Here is a 15,581-nt window from a genome sequence, read left to right on the forward strand (position 1 = left end):
ACCGAGCTTCTCACCCTATCTCTAAGGGAGAGCCCAGCCACCCTGCGGAGGAAACTCATTTCGGCCGCTTGTAACTTACAGTATTAATCGCAGATGCATAATTTACTTCTGAAGTTTGCTGTGTAATATCTAACAAACAAAGTGGCATTCCTTTGTAATGGCAAAACGTATTTGTTTGATTAGACAGGTTCCTTTGACCTTATCAGTAGATCATTAACTGTTGAAACTTGTTAATGATCTACTTTGTCAAGGCAGATTTATTTGTATGGTACATTTCAACAAAGCAAAAATTCAAAGTGTTTCACATGATGAAAACATAAAACAGCAAACAAAATATTACATAGCAGTGGCACAAAAAGGGAAGCAATAAAAAGTTGGAATGCAGATTAAAATGATTTTTTTTCACTTAATATAGATCAAAGGCGAGTTAACAAAAGGGTTTTGATTACTAAAGGAGCTCTGTGTTTAAGTAGTTTTGCAGTTTTCTGGACGTTTGTTCCAGATAAGAGGTGTATAGAATCTGAATGCTGCTTCTCCATGTTTGGTYCTGGTTCTGGGGATGCAGAGCAGACCAGTACCAGAAGACCTAAGTGGTTCAGCATCAGTTGAAACTGTCTGATTCACTTCGTATCAAGACAGTTGCAATAATCAATGTAACTAAAGATGAACACAAGCAGAGACATTAGTCCTCTGATCCTGGAAATGACCTTCAGGTGATAGAAGGCCAAGTGTTGGGAATTAAATTTGGCATCAACGTTTGGCTTAATAAATATGATTAACAATTTATGATTTATGAAACTACCAACTAAGACACAATTTCTTCAGTCGAATCAGAGATACCATCCACAAGCTGGAGCCAGAAGTCAAAGTTAGGTAAAACACATTTATGTGGACACATATAGTCTTAACTGAAAGCATGGGTCAGGTACAGCAGCTTACCCTGATGTGTGTGAATGTCCAGTGTCAGAGGAAACAGCTTGCAGCTGCGCCTGATGTTTGGATCTGTGTGACTGTGTAGCTAAGCAACCACCAACCAGTTCCACCCTCAGTTCGACAGTGTAATTATTTTTCTCCTCAATAACATGTTTAAGTGCACCTGGAATAGTAAATTATAACATAGCATAATGCTTCACATCGAACAATAAAGCTAATAAAAAAAATGTTCTAATGATCACAATCGACTATTGAACATCCCTTGTGTGCAAAGTTGCCTGTTTTACTGGCTTTTTTCATAAAGGTCTTCCATACCATCTAAATATAAACATTATTTCAGAATTTAACCTTTTTTGTTTGAGGTTTTTTTCCCTTTTCACTGGTCATCATAGCATTGCTCCTCTGTTAAGTCTCTAGCAATGTTTTTACCAGCACTGCACTGAGAAGTAGCTTGTATGATGAACTCAACAGACATGCAGTTTTACCTCCTGTTTGCTCATTTCTGGCTGGCTAGTCTGAAGGAGCTGAGTGGGGCAGTGGTGTAGGAGGGCTGCTCTGACAGGGAAACTGCAGCTAGGATGAGCTTCATCCTCCAAGGCAGCTCGCGGTTACATCTGGTATTTTGCCGAGCTGAATGGTTGTCACGGGAGATCAAAGGATTTCTCAAACATGCATGAAAGAATCAAAGCAACACTCCAGGCATGTTTGACAAGGGAATAATAATAAAGCATGATGCAAATGGTACTTAATACTTCCCCTTTAAATCCATTACATGTTATTTAGTTAGATGTCATGATTTCTTAAAGTTTAGGTGTAAATTAATTTACAGAAGCAGACTTCGTTCGACTTTAACTTAACTAATATTCTCAAGAACAAACATAGACACCACAGGTAGGTTTGAGCACGTGATTATGTTTCCAAAGTAGGACACATTGCATCACTTTATGTTAACCAATCAATGGCAGACTAGACCCTTAAGAGAGGAGAATGCTTAAAAGATACTTTCCATTCACCACAATAATCTGAAGACAATGGCATTTGCACACTATGCCTTCTTTCCGACATGCCTTGTCCTGTGCTTTGGTAAGTTTTTGGTTTATTTTAATATGGGCATTCCTAATTGCATGAATTGTCAACTTTATTTCATGAAATGTGTAGTTTAAATTTGGTTGACTTTTAATTTTTTTTACTCTGATTTTTTATTTAGTTCAGGAGACTCACCTGACATCACATTCATCTGTACACCAGGAGAGCAGCTTCACGTCAGCTCATGTCGGTGACAAAGTGACCTTTCGATGTTTCTACAAAGGTGACGATTCAGCATGGATCTGCTGGTACAAGCAAAGCCTGGGGCAGAAGCCAAAACTCATTTCCAGCTTCTATAACTATGGAACAAAAATGTCTTTTTATCATGAATTCCAGAACAATGGTCGTTTCCACCTGGATGCAGAGAATCACACTTACTACCTGACGGTTTCAGATCTACGTGTTTCCGACTCAGCGACTTACTACTGTGCAGTGAACTATGCAAAGATTTTGACTTTTGCAGAGGGAAAAACAGTTAGTGTTAGAGATTCGGGTTCTGACAGTCAGGCTTTGGTCGAACAGCCGAAACATGCCACCGTCCCGCCGGGAGGCTCTGTGACTCTGAACTGCACAGTACAAACTGGGAGCTGTGGTGAAGCACACAGAGTTTACTGGTTCAGAAACTCTGATGGATCTCCACCAGGACTGGTTTATGGACACGGAACCAAGAACGAGCAGTGTGAGACAAATCCCTACAGACAGACAGACACCTGTGTGTATGACCTGCCTGTGGAGAATCTGGATGCATCTCATGCTGGGACCTACTACTGCGCTGTGGCCTCCTGTGGACACATCGCTTTTGGAAACGGAACCACGTTGAATTTCACAGGTCAGCTATAATCCTGATGATTTATGAATTGCAGGTGGTAAATACAGTAATGACATCTATATTAGTATTCAGTTCTTCAGAAACCTGCATTTATCAATATTGTTGTCTCTCTTAAAGAGGAAGGTCATTTAACTTAAATTAAACGTCCAACATTTCCCTTGTTCTATCCACTGGACTGAAGGTAAACTGTTGCTCACTGAGATGTTTCTGGTCTCTGGAATCAGAAAGTCCATCAGTAACTTTGAGCTGTGAGGTGTTGGAGGCCTTTCCAACCTCTTTTCACTCTCACCCCATGTTCCCAACTGTCGTGAAAATCCAGCTAACTATTTTTGACATTAAAGGCATGACATATCTGAAAGTGAGACCACTTTTACTATTTAGCGGCTTGCTTTCAGAAGGAACTTGTTAGGACAGCCAGGCGTGTTGGTAGCTATGTGGAAATTTTCCCACAGACAGTCTTCCTCAGTGTGTTAGCTGATTTCAAATCTTTAAGACCTTCAAACCCTTTACCAGATTAATAAACCAATACGGTTGTGTTTCAGAGTCTGTTTTTATCAGGAAAAACACCAAACTAAATGTCAGAAGTTAAAACTGAGCCGGCCTCTCTAAATATACTGAATAAGGATGTTCCTCTGGTTGACTGATGTGTGTAATTTTAGCTATTTTAAATAGAAATTATAATGGGCATTCTGGTCAGTTTATTTATTTATTTACCCCAAATATGTTGGCAGAACACCCAGGTTGCCGTAGATCACCTTTTTTTTCACACAATTTTATAGCTACTCATTGTTTGTATTAAAACCCAAAACTAATTGGTTTTATTTCTTGGCTCTTTGCAGGAGAAGAAAACATGTTGGTGTACCTCTTTGTGGGATCTCTGTTTGGGTGTGTCACCACCATCCTGGTTGCTTTACTGATTATCTTTGTGAACAGGAGAAAGAGAAGACAACTTCACCGAGCCACAGGTAAAGTGGGAAACATTTATCATTCACTTTATGATTACTGGAGCATAATTTTAATGAGAAAATGTTTTATGTTTTCAAAACTAGAGTCCAGACTGCCTGTGGCCCGGACCCCAATGACCGTGGTAAGAATAACCAACGAATCACAATCTGACATTGAATTTACTTTTTCTTTATTTAGAATTTTATTCAAACATCCATATTTTTAACCATCCATGTATAACTATCATGTATTTCCAGGATAATCACAGAGACTCAGGCGACCTCCACTATGCATCTATAAATGTTGAGTCATCCAGAAGATCACAGAAACAGAGGAAGAGCAGCCAGTCTGTATGTGTCTATTCTACTGTAAACCATGAGAAATAAAGAGACTTTACTATTCAGAATCGCTGAACTTTTCATACGAGGTGAATGTTTTTTTTGTCCTCTTTGGGATCTTTTTTTTTTTAAACTAAGGTAGCTTTCTATTTTTGTGGTTTATATTCTTCTGTTCACTTAGTATGAATGAGTCAATGAATTATTTTTTCTTGACTTCAACAATATTTCTTTTCATACATGATTTTATCTGTGTTTTCCCACAATAAAGGTGTTTCGTTTGTGTCTGCTTGCAGTTTATTAAAGCAAAACCTTTTTTCAGTGTTTCAAACACAGATAGCATTACACCAACCTGCTGTTGCTGCATTGGCTTTTTTTTTTTTTTTTTTTGACAAGCTAATGAGGAACAAATATCAGGATAAAATGTATTTTATGGCACAACACTGAGGTTCATAATAAAAAGTATAATTTAAATGTGATACTCAGTCTTTTAAATTGGCCAGTGAGCCTGAGGTACAAACATTTGTTTTGGAATTAGAGGTCATTTTACTCGGGCTACATAAACTCACCACATTTTATATCTCCACCCAATAGATAGAGCACTAAACTCATGTCCCTAAGTTTAGTGATTTTCAAACTCCTAAAACTGACACAAATGACACAAATACAGAATCAAAATGTTAATCAAAATGTTTTGAGATCACAGTATAACAGTCTACAAAGTGAAACAACGTAAAATCTAATTTTTTCTTCTCTAGAACGTTTCACAGACATGTAGATCACAAAGTGCTTCATAAAGGCAAAACAATTAAAACAAAAGCATAAATAAAAAACATTAATCATGAGCCTGTCTGAATAAAAATGTTTCTTAAGAGCCCGAGCAGCAGGTAAGACGCCCCCATTTGGTAGAGGATTGTGTTATTGCCAGAGTTTGAATAAAATATCTTATATTAAAACATGTGTAAATAACAAACATTTAAGAATGCTATTAGTGGTAATAGGCATATAATAAATAAGATACAAACAATGTGCATAAAATAATAACACTACATTTTTTATTTGGAAGTTCTGATCTGAACTTATTGTAACATGAAATAATACTTCAGAAAAGATGGCCTATCAGCCATCACCCTAAACTTAAGCTGAGACTCATGTTACTTTCTGTAATTATAAAAAAATACTTTAAATTTAAATCTGTCAGGGGTTTGAATAAATCTGAACTTAACTTTATGTCTCTGTGTGTGTGTGTGATAGGTACTTGAATATAAATACAATGCCCTTGACTGTGTGTCATAAAAGTCAATCTACTATATTGGTAATAAGTCCAAGTACACTTTAAAAGGTGTATTTTGGCTGTAGTTCATGTTATGGACTTTTTTTTTTTACATTAATCTCACTTAATTTGTTTGGTTTAGTGATGACAACTTACATTTTTATGTTGAATTAAGTTACACATTTTAACTTAAAGGAACTTTTTACTTTCACTTTACGTGAAACAATTAAGTTCAGTGCCACGTTTATATCCTACGTCTGATGTCATGACGCAAGTTTCTGTACGTGCTTCACCATGAAGCCCCTGGTCAATACAGGGGGCTACTACAGCACCTTGTACTGACCAGGGTGCTATGGTGATGCAGGGGTAGAAAACAACCCACATTAGGAGGCCTTAGTCCTCGATACGGCCGTTGCAGGTTCAATTTCTGACCTGACGACCTTTGCTGCATGTCTCCCGCCTCTGTCATGACCTGTCTAACTACTCTAAAAATAAAGCCCATATATTAAGATTAAGATATTTTCTTTAGAAGAAAATATCCTTTATTAATTAATTTATTTATTTATTTGAAGTAACTAAATGATTTGAGTAAGACTGACTTAAATTTGTCAAATTAAACCAGCTTAATATATTAATTTAGATCAACTTCATTGAATTACTTGTCAACAATTGAAGCAATTTAATTAATTTGGTTCAACTATTTCCTTTTCACAAAGTACAATCATGTTCCACATCAGCAAACAGCTGAATTTCTGTTTTTCTTGAAAAAGCATTTAAGCATCTCAGGGCAACTAAGTACTCTCCACATTATCACATGTAAAACATACATCCTTCTGTCTACTTTACTGACTCAGGTTTTACGCCTAATAACAGGTTCAAGAGTCATAGAGCACAACTGTGGAGGGAGGCGGCACTGAAAATGAGCTCAGAGTGAGACGTGCACTCTGATTGGCTAGTTAGATACAAACCTAAAAAGGGGAAAACTTGCAGAGATTCATTTCTTTCATCCCTGCATTTTAAGCACAATGACTCCTCCAGCCTTTGCTTTGTATTTAGTTTCTCTACTTGTTGTGATATTGGGTAAGTAGAGTTTTTTTTTTATGATTCTTTCATTCTCAGTCTTCACAGCTCCTTCCGTTGTAATTTCATCAGATTTCTTGTCTATCTACTTGGTTTTGTCTGCAGCTCATAAACCAGCTTTGACACATTTGTCATTACTTATGGAATCATCTGAAGTTGGAGGCAGTGCGACTTTGCAGTGCCTCTGTTGGGATGATGCAGCTCTGATGTTTTACTGGTACAAACAAACTCAGGGGAAGGAACCAAGACTCGTCTGCACATTCTACAAGCATAGCAAAAAAGGCCGTTTTGAAGATGAATTTGACACCTCTCGTTTCTCTTTAGATAGTGAAAACCACAGCAACATTTTGCTGAACATATCCGATTTGAGGATGTCAGACTCAGCGACTTATTACTGTATAAAGAGCAACTTAGCTGACTTCAAGTTTTGTGTGGGGACTACACTTATTGTGAAAGGTTCTGGACTAAACCTCCCAACATCACTCAAACAGTCTGAGACAGAGCCCATTCGATCACTGAACTGCTCAGTACAAACTGGGAGCTGTGGTGCAGAGCACAGTTTTTACTGGTTCAGGAACTCTGGAGAATTTCAGCCTGGATTGATTTACAGCCAGGCGGGCGATAAGAATCAGTGTGAGAGGAAACGCAAGACATCAACAAACAGCTGTACTTTCAACTTGCCAATGGAGAACTTGAATAAGTCACAAAATGGAGCTGATTTCTGTGCTGTTGCTTCATGTGGACACATACTGTTTGGAGACGAGTCCATCGTCCACTCTGAAGGTAGGAAAGCCACATCAGTTCAAGAGTACATTTTATCACCAGGTCCAAATATTCAGCTCTCTAGTTTCATTCTTGATGATACATTATTCCACTTGGTGAGGTTTGATTTCAGATGCTTTTGCGTTCCGGTGCCCTGGAACAATAACTCTAGGCCTTCATTTATTTAACAGCATCTAGATTCTGTAGCTCTTCTTGTAAATTGTTAGCAGTTAGTGAGTTATTTACACCTGACTCACTGAGGGGTTTCTAGTACTTTCATTTAAATTCAAATCGTTCAACCAAGCGATTGTTCCAAGATCATTGTTTTTTATTAATTAATAATTATTTTTTGTAATATTGTATGGGTGCAAGTTGTGGGTTGATGGTTTAATATCACATTTAGCCTATCAGATCTGAGAATGGATGCATTTATGTAGTTTTTTTGTTTTGTTTTTTTGCCAATGTTTTAAGGGCTACTGGATGTAAAAAAAAATTTATCTCGGAATAACTTTATTTAGATTAATAACTTTATTTCAACAGACAGACAGACAGACAGACAGACAGACAGATAGACAGATAGATAGATAGATAGATAGATAGATAGATAGATAGATAGATAGATAGATAGATAGATAGATAGATAGATAGATAGATAGATAGATAGATAGANATAGATAGATAGATAGATAGATAGATAGATAGATAGATAGATAGATAGATAGATAGATAGATAGATAGATAGATAGATAGATAGATAGATAGATATCTGAAATCTAAAGAGTACATAGCACTCTTAATAGTTTTTTTCCGCTGTTGGTAGTTGATTTTGTGCCACATGTTGTTCTAATCTTGTCTCCATCATGTTCCTGCAGAGGGACAGATAAAAGTTTTCTGTTCTTGTAATTTCTTTGTGAATGTGGAGACATTATCTTAAAGACAAACCAAAATCTGTTGTGTTTTCTGCTGCTCGTCTCCCTGCAGGTGACTCTGCCTCCATTGTCTTGGTTTATCTCCTGAGTGGAGCTTTGTCATTCACCACCCTGCTAGCAGCTACACTGGCCTTCTCAGTGTTAAGACTGAGCAAAAGACACAGTCAGCAAACAGGTAGCTGCTGTCATTTAAAACTCTGCGTAGCTGCTACAGAGTGAGAGTAAATGTGATTTTATCATCCTTTACAGATGGCAGTGACACATTTTATACAAGAAATGCTCTAACTGCTCAGGTAAGAATCATCCTCTGGAGAATAATGGTCTACTTCTGTTTCAGTGCTGTATTTTCTCTGCTTTGTACTTTGTCTGCAGCAGCTCCAGGGTGGAGAAAACCCCCAATATGCTGCTGTGAACAATATGAAACAAAACATGTCAGGAGGAGCGAAGGAGATCTTCAGTGAATGTGTGTATTCTGCTGTGAGGCAGTAGAGTTCTGTAGGTGGTGCTGATGTTGATGGTTGTGAAAAACATGTTTGTCTTTATCTGACTTTATCACAGGGTCTAAAGGTGATATGTTAACTTGTAATAAAGTTTTGTACAATGCTAACAGCTGCTGTCTTTGATTCAGAGTGTCAAAGACAGCAGCATGAACATTTTGTTAGACTGCTGATTAACGACGGGACGTTTGGCTCCCAAACGACTCGTAATCTATGATCATGTGTGACCCATATTCAAACCAGAGCAGTCGCCATAGACATGTTAACACACGTGATTCATCAGAAAATTTGAATGCGTTAATGATTTTGAAAAACTAAAAAAATTGAAAACAATAATTGCAACATGTCAAATGTTGAAACCCACTGAATGTTTGAGACTGAGACGTCACCACACAAATCCAGCTCAGTTGATCCACATAGTATGGAAATATTACATATTCAGTTACATATGAATCAGAAAAATCTTGATTAAAATGAACATTTTGTTAGAATTTTTCTTGAATTTTCGCTCTGCGGGTCAATAAATCCTATTTCTAATTTATTCAGTAGGAGATATTGCTTTGATCTCTTCAAACAAATATTTAGATTCATCCTAATTATGTTTGCTTTATAGTAAAAACAGTTGAGACTTTTGAGTAAGTTGCTTAACATGTTTATGAAAATATTTCTTATTTGATTTAAACCATTGGTGTAAATGTCAGACATTAACTCGCTGTAAAAGGTTTTCATTAAATGAACACCTACTATTTATTGGGTTTGACTAAATAGTGTCAGAAATTGTAAAAGGTGGCTTTGATTTCACTTCTGCTCCAGTTATTTACCAAGATACCCAAACATTTTTTTTATGTAAAATAGCAGACTCTTCAAGATTTACTCATAAAAGTTTATATTAACATATACAAACCAAATTTTACTACAAATGAAGGAAAGAAACTACAGCGCCAGGGAACGATTGAAAGAAGGGAGGATAAAAAGAACAGCCAAGAAATTAAGGAATGTCAGATGAAAACATAAAATTAGAGGAGGGGGAGCTGGAAGGTCTGAAAAATTATGAGAAAAGACAGAAGAAAAGAATAATAGGAAGCAAGAATTCCATAAGATAGGAAAAATGGTAGGAGGGAGCCAAGACAGAAAGGAATGGAGGAAGGAAAAAAGGACACAACAAAAGAAGAAACTAACCATATAAGCAAGGAAGGAAGGGAGGTTGATGAAACTATGACATCACTACTTTTGAATTGGAAATCCTCCAACAAAATTATTGAATTTTTTCAAGGTATTTACACAGCCAGACATTAAGTCACTCTGATTAATTACGGTAAAATGAAATGTGAAGGAATGAAAAGTTACAGAACTCTCTTAGCCTGCGCCTCCATGGCGATCCGGTGTTGSTCCAGCTCGGCTGTGGTCAGCTTCAGCTTCTCTGTGACAGAGCTGAGTGATGCATCCTGCTCAGCCACCGTTTGCTCCAACTCAGCCAGAATTCCTTAAGATAGCAGCAATTAAAGACAAAGTGTCTAATTGCTGTTAAAAGACATTTTGGAGGCAACTTCTATTGATAGCCAGCAATAATAAACTTTAAATAATTGTTTTGGAAATGCTTCTACAAGAAAAAAATAAATAGAATTACATTGACTTCTCAGGTGATAAGTGATCACTGGCTACATTAACTACTTTAGTTCCTTCTGGGAGCTGAAGATAGAATAGAAAATAATGTGTTTAAAGGTAGTGAAATTAAAAAAGGTAAACTCTTGCATCAAACAGAAAAGTGCAATATAGTTTCAAAAACTGGACTGCAACAGCAGATGAAATTATTTATTTGGATTTAATTTGTGGCTGCTATGTAAAACTACATAACCCAACATGCAACACTGGACTTAATGGCTCTTTCTGATGTAAATGCACATGCAAATCATGACAAAGAGCAACAGAATCCCACTTCTGAACACTGAGAGCCAGAAGAAGATTCCCGTCTGGGACAGGCGTTCTTCATCATGGCGCCTGACGAGCAGCTCGCTCCCAGAACCAAACAGCATCTTCCCACAGGAGGCAACAACACAGTAATACGTTCCTGCATCAGATGAGCTCAGGTTGTTCTTCTGTAAATGGTACACACAGCTCTGCTGGGCAGAGCTCATTTCACACTGATTCTTGTGTGTGTGGAGAACCACTTGGTGAGCTCCATGCTGGAACCAGAGGACAGTGTGTCCTCCTTCACAGGCCCCAGTGTCCACTGTACAGTTGAAGGTCACTGAGCTGCCAGGGTGGAGGGTCTCAGAGTTTGGCTCTTGGACTATTTCCACATGGTTTGTTCCTGTAAACAAATCACATTCAGAATTAACTGCTTATGTAACACTCAAGTTACTTTACCAAAACTTAAAGGAGATTAAATAACTTAATAACCAGAAGGTTTGGCTGCGGACAGTCTCGTTCATGAAATGAATCAGATTCAGACAAAGGATTATGGTTTTGAAAGCTGCCGGCTTGTGTATTTTGAAAGAAAATGTCAACAAATAAAGTACAAATATTGGAAATAAATGTTCCCCTTTGGTACCAATAGTATCACAATGAGAGTAGTTACTTTAAAATCTCACCTGGGTGCATCTGTCTAATTATACAAATCAGAATTCAGTCCAAAATTAAACTATTTCATTTGACAAAATCAGTTTTACAACTGAATTGATCTCAGCTGTTTGCAACAGAACTATAGTTTGGATGGATGGTTGCAACTTGCCCGCGCCACATCCACTTCCTGCCGCTTGGATGTGTGAAGTCCATATGTCTTCAAAGTTTTAAGCAAATGTCCAAAAGTGGAGAAGAATGTCTGAGTATGTGTGTGTGTAAAAGGAAGACAGAATGGCGTGGAAAGGATTCAAGTTGCAGCCGGCCTGCCACACTGTGCAGTGCAACAAGGAAAGAAGTCGATTGGCCAGCTGTCAATAACAAACATCAACATACAACAGGTAGTAATAGAAAGTCCTCTCACAGGAGGATAGCAACAAAAAAAAATTATCTGACACTTCTTTTCATGATTCTCCGTCTCCTTTGTTCATTTAGCAGTTCAACGCTCAAGTAGCTCCAGAAAGGAATGAGGAAGACCTGCGTTCTGAGACTGAACAAGGCACCATTTGGAAGCAGCTCATTGGCTAAGAACCAATCTAAATCACACCAGGAGTACAAATAGCATTACTAAAAATACCAGACAGTCAAAGGCCTTGGCAGTTTGATTTACAGCCAGTAGGAGGTTGACTGTAACGCTTCAACATCTTTAGCAAAGTTAGAATGGAGCTCATAACCTTCAGACTCCTGTCCTTCAATGAATTTGGCCAAAACTCTAGTTGTGTTTCCATTACAAATGGGTGCAAATCTTTGACTAGATTTAAACAAGTACAGCTTCATTCTTTAACTAAGAGCAGGGATATTACTAAAGTAATATGAAAAAGAAGGAAATTCCATACCTTCAACATTCAAAAACACCCCTTCCCCAAACTCCACCGAGTTGGAGTAGGAACTTCCGCAGTAGTAAGTTGCTGAATCTGAGAGCTGAACATCGGAAATATGTAAATTATTAATTCCTTCACTTCTTTCCACAGAGAAACGGGGGTTCTTCTCCAACCAGTGGAAGACTTTGGACGGTTCGTCGTATTTGTAAATGTTAGACAGGAGCTCCGGTCGTTTTCCTAATTTTTGGCGGTACCAGGAGAAGTGCATCGCTGACTGACTGCTGTAGAAGCAGCGGAGCTGAACATTTTCCCCAACGATGGCAGATCTGACGCCAGCGTCTTGTTTGACTGGTCCTGATTGGATCACAGCTGTCAAATGAACTGGGCCAAGAGGACAGATGATAAGCTACAGATATTTCCCTGCAGGTTCCTTTTTTAGCAGTGAATACTTGGTTCATACTTACAGACTCCACAGAGAATGGCACACAGCCGCATTGTGTCAGAGCTCCTCAGGACTAAATCATTTTGAGCAGAACAGCAGACAACAGCATAAAAAACGGGGTTACGTTTGATTGGCTGTTGGAGAAGTCACACTGCGTTTCATTTCAAAACCTTGGCCCGAGCAGGAAACAAATCAGCCAACGCAAACATACTGGAGCAAATGTAGAGGAAAAAACATTTCAACAAAGTCCCGTCCGAAATCATTAAGTTGAAAATAAACAAAATATTGCTAATATTAATATCACATGACATCAACAAGATTTATTTTTAATCTTGCAGTTGTTTTGCAGAACTTAGATGATGCAGTTGGGTAACATCAAGGTTACCCATCCTGCTCTGAAAACATTAACTCTTTGTTGTTTAGGTAAGCTTAATTGCTTCTTATTAGGGACCACAGAATTATGACATATTAACCTCATTTTACAGTGACAGTAACAAAAACCATGAACTGTGTCATAATGTGTGGCTAAGAAACATTTTTACTTCCTCTTTCCGTGTCATAAAAGGTCAGAAAATATACTCTGATTTTCATGTGCTGAAAAAAAAACTGTTCACTAAAACCTAAATCGCAAAAACAACTACATGTACTCTTTTAGACACTAATAATAATAAGACCATTTCTGATACAGTTATTGGAACCACGTCTGTTAAACAATGAGCTGTCACTATTTCTTCAGTTGTTACAGAGATGCTGTCAAGACAACTGGTGCTGCCCAACACCACCAACATTACTTTGAATACCTTGCTGCTATATTGACAACCTGCAGGATCGGTATTATGACTACTAGTAAAGTCCTGTGTGTGAGCAACCACAGCCATCATCAGTATCGTATTCACCCCAGCCCTGCTTGGTCCGCTTTAATCCAACTCTAGTCCATTTGTTTGAGGAGATGTGAATGCATAATCAAACTCTGACGTAGACCAAAAAAGTAAAGTCGGATCTTGGTTTGCTCCAAAAGCAGGAAGTGGACTACAGTGCAGGGTATTCTGGGTAAATACAACCAAACATTGAGTTTGAGTCTAGCGCCAGGGGGCTCTTGGTCTTTTCACAAGATAAAGAGAAATCCTACAACGACTAAAATCTGACGCGGTCCTTCTTGGTTTACATTTTCCGAAGAAGAAAGTTGTGTCTTCTTCAGAGGTTTTTGTGTTGTTTCCTTCAGTGGTTCTTGGTGCAGCGCCATCACAAATGAGAGGGTGAATAAGATGCTCAAAGGGTTTGGTTTGTTTGACTCAGTGCACCAGCTTAAAATATTACAAATATAGCAATTTTAGTTCCCAATCAAACAGAGTCTACCGGACTATGTGAAAACACCATTCTAGTTGTATGAGAGTAAAACTATAGTTTGTGTTATTGAGTAGCACGAGGTAATTCACTGTCCTCTGTCCCCACAGGTTTCTTCAGGAGGAGGGATTTCTGAAAAGTCCAATAATGTCTATAATTAAATATGAACCCTCTGTTAATGATGTAGCTGCACCTGAAGAGCCATGGTTTTCAAAGTTTTCTCAAAGCGAAGCACATTGTCTGTAATGTTGCTTTTCTGTTGTCAGTGCTGAGCTTCACAAACCTTAAAGAACAAAGAGAAAGTCAGTCAACCACAGCAGGGTTGACTGACATTGTTTTGATTTCTGTAAAGCCCAGCAGGGTGATTTGTGTGAAATGTAGGTTGACTACTGCCCCCTGGTGGCTAACTGCTCCACTTCTTTAAAATGACTGCACAGTCAGAGAATCTTGTGAATCTATTTTACAAAGTCAAAACAGCTAAATGCGCTTCAGACGTCACACATCAAACGAGAGGAGTAAGGAAAACGTAGATGTATAACAGTTGTACATGATGAGAATATTGCTTTGTAAGAGTTTTGAAGGTTTGTTTTATTAAACCTCGGGTGTCTGATTTGTTCTTACTGTTGAACATAGAGTTAAAACAAAGAACAAAGGTGAGATTGAAATTGTTGTGTGAGGCCTTAAGGAAAAATATGATTCTGGTATGAAATTTAAACAGGTCTCAAAAGAATTTAAAATGAGACCTTTTCCTAGAGGAAATAAGTCGATATGTTGAGGACTTCCAAAGCAATTACCAACTCTGACCAAACTGTGCAAAAACACCACAAATCCAGATGTATACGAGATGCCGTCTGAAAAGTTGCCTAGTCAAAAATGAACAGCAATAATTTGGGTTACTTATCCTGTCATCAGAGAAAATATGTATTTTCACCATGTTATACATTTATGTCTAAATGTCACCATTTCAAACCATTTAATTAGTTTGATGAGACATAAATATTTAACTTAGAGATAAATATTTAGCTAACATATAGAAATAATTAATTTATCCGAAGAGGGAAGTTTATGTAGTAGCACCAACAGTTGTACAATTGATTGTTAAAAAGATAAAACTAAAATACACACATACATATACAAAATACCAGTGTTACACATATCAGAGTATTAAAAACAAGTATTAAGGAGTTTATAGAGGTCCTAGCTTTTATTTTATTAGTCCGCCTACCTGTAGCCCACAGGTAAGTGCACTACAGGTGGACTACTATGTAATGTATGTATTGTGTTAACTAAATATATAGAAAGCTTGCTAACTATGTACTTCAAACTGTATATTTAGGTTGTGAACTGAACACTTAGCTTGTAATAGCTTGGCCTATTAAATGTATCCAAATATTTATTTTGAAGCTAAATATTGCTCATTGTTGGAAACTCCATGCTGTGTTTCTTTTAGACTCACCGAAGCTGAACAAGCATGACGTCATCCAGGTAAATTCCTCCAGTGTGCTTTCTGCCTTTTCCTTCTTGATGACTGTTTCATGGAAAATGTGTTGCATGGTGGCTGACTGCAGGTAAATGTGAGCATTGAACCCAGGTTTGCCTACATGGAGAACTCTGTTTTCAATGCAAATATCTTTATTATAAGACACAACTCAATCTTCATGATGATGCAGAGATTATATATATATA

At 37.7% G+C, this 15,581-nt stretch overlaps 3 protein-coding genes across 5 annotated transcripts in view; 2 read left to right on the forward strand and 1 right to left on the reverse strand.

The window, feature by feature from the left end:
- Positions 1–2,859, forward strand: part of LOC103480207 (uncharacterized) — a 6,607-nt gene extending 3,748 nt beyond the window's left edge. The window contains exon 3 of the mRNA XM_017310310.1: positions 2,243–2,859. Coding sequence (XP_017165799.1) covers positions 2,243–2,859 — 617 coding nt within the window. The remainder of the gene's footprint in view (positions 1–2,242) is intronic.
- A 3,562-nt stretch (positions 2,860–6,421) lies between these two features.
- On the forward strand, positions 6,422–9,171 carry LOC103480152 (uncharacterized). Of its 3 annotated transcripts, none has more exons than XM_008435005.1 (5): positions 6,422–6,481; positions 6,587–7,264; positions 8,225–8,347; positions 8,422–8,465; positions 8,545–9,171. In XM_008435005.1, the coding sequence occupies exons 1-5, from the start codon at positions 6,427–6,429 to the stop codon at positions 8,659–8,661; spliced, it is 1,017 nt and encodes a 338-aa protein (XP_008433227.1). In that variant the 5' UTR covers positions 6,422–6,426; the 3' UTR covers positions 8,662–9,171. The 3 variants fall into 3 exon arrangements, with proteins under 3 accessions (XP_008433227.1, XP_008433228.1, XP_008433226.1); XM_008435006.1 differs by having other exon boundaries at positions 8,548–9,171; XM_008435004.1 differs by having other exon boundaries at positions 8,422–9,171.
- Positions 9,172–10,466: 1,295 nt separating this feature from the next.
- On the reverse strand, positions 10,467–12,898 carry nitr9 (novel immune-type receptor 9). Its single transcript, XM_008435003.2, has 3 exons — positions 12,574–12,898; positions 12,125–12,490; positions 10,467–10,980 (listed from the first exon to the last, which is right to left on the reverse strand). Exons 1-3 carry the CDS (start codon positions 12,602–12,604, stop codon positions 10,544–10,546), a joined length of 834 nt encoding a protein of 277 aa, XP_008433225.1. The 5' UTR covers positions 12,605–12,898; the 3' UTR covers positions 10,467–10,543.
- Positions 12,899–15,581: the final 2,683 nt, after the last annotated feature.

The sequence above is a fragment of the Poecilia reticulata genome, linkage group LG18 (genome assembly GCF_000633615.1).
Source record: "Poecilia reticulata strain Guanapo linkage group LG18, Guppy_female_1.0+MT, whole genome shotgun sequence".
NCBI lineage: Eukaryota > Metazoa > Chordata > Actinopteri > Cyprinodontiformes > Poeciliidae > Poecilia > Poecilia reticulata.